This window comes from Zootoca vivipara, chromosome 9, assembly GCF_965207765.1.
Source record: "Zootoca vivipara chromosome 9, rZooViv2.hap1.1, whole genome shotgun sequence".
Lineage (NCBI taxonomy): Eukaryota > Metazoa > Chordata > Lepidosauria > Squamata > Lacertidae > Zootoca > Zootoca vivipara.
The window spans coordinates 65,000,001-65,008,399 of NC_142592.1; the positions used below are offsets into that span (position 1 = coordinate 65,000,001).

Sequence of the window (8,399 nt, forward strand, 5' to 3'; positions counted from 1 at the left end):
CAAATTGTCCTCAAGTTGTTGCTTCTCACACACAGTCTCGTATTCAAAATTGTCCTCTAAATCTTGCTCTTGCACCTCATTCTCCTTTTCTGTTGGATTCAAACATTGCCTTTCCTTGTAAATATCTTCCCATATTAGTAGGTAGCTCCGCACAGCCTCCTGGACAGCTCGAGAGAAGGAATGGCAGTACTTAGCGCAACTACTGCCATTATTCCACAAAGAAACTTGCTCCTTTGGTTCAGCAATGGAATCCTCCATCAGATTTTAACCCTTGCTGGATCCAGGACTTTCCGCCTGCAACTAAAAGTAGCAATAATAGTAATAGTAATAAAAGCAATGCAACTTCTACAAAAAACAACACTTTATTGCAGATAAACACAACTGGAAGCTCTCTCTCTCTCCCCCCCCTTTAGTGCAGGGAGGGGAATGCAATGAAACTTTAAGGAAACCAGCTTTCCTCCAGCAAAAACTCCTGTCAGAGGATCCAGGGGTTCAAAGGCTGCAGGAAGAGCCAAAACTGGAAGGAAGGAGCCACAACCCCCTGCCTCTTTGCAAGTGTGTAAGTGTGGAGGTCTTTCACTGCTGGGCCCTGCCACTCTTTTGCCAGGAACCCCTTTGCCACCATCCGTCCTGTTGAAGCCCCGTTTCTTCAAGGAAGCTGTAGATAGCTCTCGCCTGGCCCATTTCTCCGTCTTCCCTGAACATACTCGCCAGCTTCTTCAGGCGAATTTCCAGCTGCTTCCTCTCATATGAATGGTCTGTGGGGATCCTGGCGGCCGCCTGGTACATCTCTAGGGCCTGACTCTTCATCCCCTTCTTGTGGAGGAGGAAATCCCCCCAGTTCATGTAGATCGACTGCTGGCATCTATTGCTGGCTCCCGGGAGCTCCTCCAGCAGGTTCAGGTAGATCTCTTCCTCGTAAGCCGGAGACCTCTCGCCGTAAACCTTTGCCAGCTTCAGCCGGGTGAAGATGGAGGTAGGTTTCATCTCCAGAGCGCGCTTGAAGCTCTCGATGGCAGCCTCGACAGCTTCTTCTCTGACATCGCCTGGAGGGCTCTCCAACTGCTTCAGGTAGCACAGGCCAAGGTCGTAGTGGAGGAGATAGTAGCCGTGATCTAGGGTGATGGCCTTCTTCAGAATGGAAATGGTACGGGGAATGAATTGTGGCCTGAGCAGCTTGCAGATGATTCGAAGGACTTCGGGGTTCATGCTCTCCTGGGCAACATCGTCCGCGAGGCAGAGCGCTCTTTCCATGTCCACGTTCCTAAGTACGTAAGCCAAATAAGCTTTGGCTTCGTAGTTCTGCGGCTGGCGAGCGACAACTTCTTCCAGCAACTTCTGGGCTTCTTCCCGTTGTTCAGCATTACAAGAAGGAGTCCAGGAGGCATAAACGGAGATGGCCAGTCCGGCCTGGAACTCCTCATTGGACTCTTCCGCCTCCAGCGCCTTCCGGAAGCATTCTGCGGCCTCATCCCCATTCCGGAAGCCTCCGGCCAGGAGGGACCAGCCTTTCTGAGCGTGGATTTCAGGGATCATTGCAGAGTAAGCCTCTGGGCTGGACAAGGACCGGCAGATGTCGTGGATGCGTACCAGGTAGAGGTCCACCATGTCATAATTGACCAAGCGGTAGTAGACCCAGGCGTAGTTGCCGTAGGTCACCAAGGCCTGGCGGGAGAAGTTGGCAGGGTGGTCCCGCTTCAGAGCCCCCTCTGCTTCTCGGAGGCTGTCAAGGGCCTCCTTGTAGTTCCCCTGCAGGTGCTGGAGGTAGCCCCTCATGGCAAGGTAGGTGCCTCGATTGGGGTGTGGGGTGTGCTGCGCCTTTGGGGCCAGCGTCTGCAGGATGTGCAATGCATCCACCTTGTCCTTAATCTCGAAAGGGTGAAGGGGGGCTGCAGGCTCAAAAGGGCTCAGAGGATATAGGGCACAGAGGATTTAGGATTTAGACTTGGGTGTGGCCGAAATGGAAGCACACACCTGTTGCCCCGCCATGCTGGCTGCTGAAGCTGGGGTACAGCAACATCCAACTTGCATTGCAGAGGGCTAGGATATGCTGGGGGGGGTCCCCTCTTGTCTCTCCCATTCTAGGATTCTAACTCCTGCTGCACAAAATGCAGAACAGGAGGTCATTAAGCAGGAGGTGTCTGATCTATGCAGGAGTCACTGCTTACCTCATTTTTCCTTTCCCAGAGAGGAGGTTGAATTTCGCAGGAAGAAAACTTTCCCTCGCCAGCGGTCCAGCAGTCTGCAGGACGCTACCTCTGCCTGCAAACTTTTGCCTCACTCTCTCAGTTTCTATAACAACGCAGTGAGCCCCCTCTGGCAAAACCGAAACCGAAACTCAAAAGAGAGATTCATTTCTTCCTTCTGGAGAGGAATGTTGCTTGGCTCTTGCAAAGACGGGTCGGCTTGGCTGCTTGCAAAGCCTCCAAGCGCAACATTTTAGCCGGCCACTCGCGGACATAGAATCATAGAGTTGGAAGAGACCACAAGGGCCATCCAGTCCAACCCCCTGCCAAGCAGGAAACACCATCAAAGCATTCTTGACATATGTCTGTCAAGCCTCTGCTTAAAGACCTCCAAAGAAGGAGACTCCACCACACTCCTTGGCAGCAAATTCCACTGCCAAACAGCTCTTACTGTCAGGAAGTTCTTCCTAATGTTTAGGTGGAATCTTCTTTTTTGTAGTTTGAATCCATTGCTCCGTGTCCGCTTCTCTGGACCAGCAGAAAACAACCTTTCTCCCTCCTCTAAATGGCATCCTTTTATATATTTGAACATGGCTATCATATCACCCCCTAACCTTCTCTTCTCCAGGCTAAACATACCCAGCTCCCTAAGCCGTTCCTCATAAGGCATCGTTTCCAGGCCTTTGACCATTTTGGTTGCCCTCTTCTGGCCCCTCACTGGTATGTTTTGAAACTGCTACCGGTAGGCTGGCAGGAGCTGGGACAGAACAACGGGAGCTCACCCCATTGGTGGGATTCGAACCACCGACGTTCCGATCGGCAAGCCCAAGAGGCTCCGTGGTTTAGACCACAGCACCATCCGTATCCCAGGCATGTATACATTTATGTTGCTTTCAAAAGGAAATAAAAATAGGTACAAATTTGCACCATGGGAAATGGAGAGGTGACGTGCCTTCAGAATAAAATGCTTGTCTCCTTTGCCACCTGGGTGCATGTGTCCAGCACTCTGAGACAGGGTATACCTCCTTTATGTTCCTGCCAGGACACCAGCCTCCAAGCTACATCAACCACAACACACCTCCTTTTCCCTCTTTTTATGATTTACATTCTCCATTCAGCTACACCTGGTGACAATCTCTCCCTTCCTCTCCAGTTCCTTGGCATGTGAGTGCTGTGGCCGGGTAGGTTTGAAGCTGGGGTGGGCGTGTGGTTGGATACATGGGGTAGGTAAGGGGGAGGAGATGGACTCCATTTGTTTTTATTCCACGTTATCAGCCACTGCAGCTCTCAGATTAAGTGATAAGGGCGGGCGTAATAATAAAAACACAATATAATGTAATGAAAGGAATGTAGATCTAATCCCCTCGCCTTACTGCGTTCATTCGCTTTGCCTTTGGTCCTATTATTACGTGCGGTTTCCCCCCACCCCACCCCCCGCTGCCTCTGCCTTTGACTTAGCCTCATCTTTCCAAGGAAGCAAAGGGATTTGTCAAGATTATAGTATTACGCTGTGCACTGCAGTGCTAGCTGCCGGGCACCTTTAATTACAAAAAAAAAAAACCTATCGCCGGCTGCGAGTTTCTGTGCATGCATGCGATGCGCATCAAGCCGCAGCACTAAACGCCTGTCTGTTTTCAAAACACAGAGACCTGTTGATTCTGCTCCCGGCAGCTGCTTGCTGCTGTCTCTGGAGAAGTTATTTTAGGGACACTTACCCAGCAGCCCCGGTGCAATGTGCCAGGAGAGAGGGGGAAAGCAAACCGAGACACATTCTGAACATCACACAATTGCAGCCCAGAATATGCAATTCTGGGCTGCATCAATAGGAGTACAGCATCTAGATCAAGGGAAGTAATAGTACCACTGTATTCCGCTCTGGTCAGACCTCACCTGGAGTACTGTGTCCAGTTCTGGGCACCACAGTTCAAGAAGGATACTGACAAGCTGGAACGTGTCCAGAAGAGGGCAACCAAAATGGTCAAAGGCCTGGAAACGATGCCTTATGAGGAACGGCTTAGGGAGCTGGGTATGTTTAGCCTGGAGAAGAGAAGGTTAAGGGGTGATATGATAGCCATGTTCAAATATATAAAAGGATGTCATATGGAGGAGGGAGAAAGATTGTTTTCTGCTGCTCCAGAGAAGCGGACATGGAGCAATGGATTCAAACTACAAAAAAGAAGATTCCACCTAAACATTAGGAAGAACTTCCTGACAGTAAGAACTGTTCGGCAGTGGAATTTGCTACCAAGGAGTGTGGTGGAGTCTCCTTCTTTGGAGGTCTTTAAGCAGAGGCTTGACAGGCATATGTCAAGAATGCTTTGATGGTGTTTCCTGCTTGGCAGGGGGTTGGACTGGATGGCCCTTTTGGTCAAGAATGCTTTGATGGTGTTTCCTGCTTGGCAGGGGGTTGGACTGGATGGCCCTCGTGGTCTCTTCCAACTCTATGATTCTATGATCACAAAGGAACACATGAAGAGCCATGCAGAGTGAGGCCAATGGCCCATCTAAGCTCCCTCCCCTCCCCTGGCCATCAGCAACTGGTGTTTGGAAGCATTGCTAATACCAACAATGCCTCCATTATCAGTGGCATCACAAGGGGCGTGGGGGCAGTGCAGTGAGCCCCGGGTGCCATGTCTGGGGTTGTGTGACAAGAAGGCACCCCGTGGGGTGCTCGCCCTGCTGCCCATGGGTGCGGCAGCGCAAGCAGCCATCACGACGCCGCCGCATGTGGAGGATCCCACCACCGTCCATACGGCGTCCGAGCGGCGCCGGTGGCAAATCGCTACGCACAACGCGTGCACGGTGTCGCATGCATGCGCTGTACATAGCAGTTTGCAGCCAGCACTGCCCGAGCGCCGTACGGACAGCGGTGGGAGCCCTCCGCTGCCGCTACAGCTGTGAGCGGAGGATCCCGCCTCTGTCTGTCTGGCGCTCGGGCGGCGCTGGCAGCAAACCGCTATGTACAACGTATGCGCGGTGTCACACACATGCACTGTACCTAGCGACGCTGCACATGCGCCCTACGTAGTTACACCACACATGTGTCTATGTAGTGGCGCAACGCGTGCGCAGCTGGAGGTTTGCCCCGCCCCGGGTGTTGGTTAGCCTTTGTTCGCCCCGTCCATGATTGCTTCTGCAGATGCTGTTTCTCCTCTCTGAGCTTCTCCCAGTGGTCATTTCTCCTCTGGCCACAGCTATGGATAGATGACTTAACTGTCCGTCTCCAAGCACTGCGGTTATCTGCACAGTGGGATTGTTGCTGCCAGCCTCCATCTCACATTTGCAGACATCTTTGTAAGGCAGAGCTGGCCTGCCAACGGGTCTCGTACAGTGGTACCTTGGTTCTTGAACATAATCCATTCCGGAAGACCGTTCGAGTTCCGAAACATTCAAAAACCAAGGAGCAAAGGGCTGGCTGCAAATTCCATTGAGAAAACGGAAAAACACGCAGCAGAAGCCTTTCAACTTCTGAGGCGCGTTCAAAAACGGAAGCATTTGCTTCTGGGTTTTCGACATTTGGGTTCTGAAACGTTTGTCAATCGAGACGTCTGAGAACCGAGGTACCACTGTACCTGAAGCCTGTAGAGCACATCCTTGGGGATCCTGCCATCTTCTATTCTGTGGCCATGGCCAAGCCAGTTTAGACGTCGCTGAGACAGAAGTGAGAACATGCTGGGAACTTGGGCTTGGGAGTATGACACTGTCCTGCCATGTGTGGCCCAAAATCTTGCTGACACAGGGCGCATGGAAGGTGTTGAGGCATCATTCCTGGTGGGTGCAAGTTGCCTGTGTCTCACTAACATAAAGCAGTGAGCTCAACACACAAGCCTGGTAGACCTTCATCTAGGTACTGGATATATCTTGGTTTCAGGATATTTAGCTGAGATTTTCAAAGTCAAATTTAAAACTACTTAATTTTACTTAATGCTGGTTACTGAGTCTTTTATACATTTTATGTGTTTAATATGTCTGGATTACCAATGTTTTCTCTCTCTCTCTTTTATGATTTTATTGTCTAAATTATGCCAATAAAGGCTAAGCGAATGAATGAATGGTACCAGACATTAGCATCACAATCTCCCCTACTCTTTGATTTATATCCCCCCTTTCCTCCAAGGAGTTCACGGTGGTGTATGTAGTTCCCCCCCTCCTCATTTTGTCCCCACAACCACCTTGAAATGTACTTTAGGCTGCGAGGAATGACTGGCCCTAGGTCACACCCAATGAGCATCATGGCTGAGGGGTGGATTTGAACCCTGGCCTCCCAGGTCTTAATCCATTGCCCAGTAGCATCTCAGAGAGGGTAAAAGGTAAATGACCCCTGGGTGGTTAAGTCCAGTCAAAGGCAACTATGGGGCACGGCACTCATTTCACTTTTCAGGCCAAGGGAGCCGGTGTTTGTCCACAGACAGCTTTCGGGGTCATGTGGCCAGCAGGACTAAACCACTTCTGGCACAACAGAACCACCGTGACGGAAACCAGAGTGCACAGAAATGCCATTTACCCTCCCACCACAGCGGTACCCATTTATCTACTTGCACTGGCGTGCTTTCAAACTGCTAGGTTGGCAGGAGCTGGGACAGAGCAGTGGGAGCTCACCACCGTGGAGCAGATTCGAACCACCGACCTTCTGATCGGCAAGCCCAAGAGGCTGAGTGTTTTCGACCACGGTGCCACCGGTGTCCCACCTTGGAGTGCACCACGTTGTCTGCCGCTTCCCACCCCCCCACCCTGTGATTAAAAACACAGTTTTGCAAAAAAAAAAAAAAACCAGGAAGAATCCACTCTTCGCCTTTTCTCTCTCATGCCAGTGCGTCTCTGAAGGAAGGAGAGCGTCCCCTGGGAGTCCATCTCCGCCGTGCCAGGAACATTCATTATGAAGAATGCGCTGCCTTTGTTATTTCTGTTCCTCCTAAGGTTATAAAACCTGTCAATGGGTTTTATGAGAAATTCCACCATCGCTGACACGAGAGAGCGATCCTCTGTCTGAACTGCAATTACCAGCATATGTTCCCAATTGTCGGGAGTCTTGTGCCCGCCAGCTGCCGCTCAGATGCTATTTATTCAGACGCTGTGTGCCGTTTTGGAAAACGCCGGAGCTGGAAGGGAGAGAGGCTGCAGAGTTTATGAACGGTTAGCAGCGAGGCGTGAGGGTCTCGCGAGGGAGCGCTGGCAAAAGTTAAATACATGTGTCCCGTCTGGCCCCAAGGGGTTTGAACTTGCAGACTTTATCGCCCACGGGGGGAGACGCTGCCTTTGGGTTTAAAGCAGTTTTTCCAGCGCCAGGCCAAAACAAGTCGTCGTAGGGTCTGCTAGCCTCAAGAGGGAGACATCAGCATGCGAATCCAGCCGGTGAAGCTTCTATCTCTCAGACTTTCAACCTCAGGGCGCAGAGGTAGCAGCCGGAGACTCTTGTACTGTACAGTGGTACCTCGGTTTATGAACACAATTGGTTCCGGAAGTCTGTTCATAAACTGAAGCGTTCATAAACTGAAGCGAACTTTCCCATTGAAAGTAATGGAAGGTGGATTAATCCGTTCCAGACGGTCCGCGGAGTAACCGTTCATAAACTGAAGCGAACTTTCCCATTAAAAGTAATGGAAAGTGAATTAATCTGTTCCAGATGGGTCCGCGGTGTTCATAAACCGAAAATTCATAAACCGAGGTGTTCATAAACCGAGGTTCCACTGTACAGTATTCTGCAGGCAGCAGAAGAGTTCAGAACAGCAACAACAAAAGCAGCAGATAGGCATTTAGGATGACTCGGCCAGAGGAACTATTTACTGTAATTGGCTTTTTAAAATGTAGCTAGTCATTTGCACCAGATCATATGCTTGCCAGGTATCTCCTAACCTAGGGTGAGTAACCTCCCCCCCCTTCCCGGCAGCTATTACGGTAGAATCCTAGAACCGTGGAGTGGGAAGGGATTCTAAGAGTCCTCTTGTCCAATGCACGAATCACAGCTAAAGCATCCACGACAGATAGCCACCCAACTTTTGCTTTAAAACTTTCAATGAAGGAGAGCCCACCATTTTCCAGGGGGGGGGGGGGGGTTGTTCTACTGTCAAGTTGCTCTTACCATCAGAAAGTTCTTCCTGATGCTAGTCAGAATCTCCTTTCTTGTAACTTGAAGTCATTGGTTCAAATCCTGTCCCAGAGCAGGAGAAAGCAATCTTGATCCAACCTCCATATGACAGCCATATGTTGTTGTTT

The 8,399-nt window shown here is 50.7% G+C and overlaps 1 protein-coding gene across 1 annotated transcript; it reads right to left on the reverse strand.

Annotated features, from left to right (window-relative positions):
- Positions 1 to 201: 201 nt before the first annotated feature.
- On the reverse strand, positions 202 to 2,020 carry LOC148684672 (interferon-induced protein with tetratricopeptide repeats 5-like). The gene is made up of 2 exons (XM_088651911.1): positions 1,975 to 2,020; positions 202 to 1,889 (listed from the first exon to the last, which is right to left on the reverse strand). The coding sequence occupies exons 1-2, from the start codon at positions 2,018 to 2,020 to the stop codon at positions 577 to 579; spliced, it is 1,359 nt and encodes a 452-aa protein (XP_088508037.1). The 3' UTR covers positions 202 to 576.
- Positions 2,021 to 8,399: the final 6,379 nt, after the last annotated feature.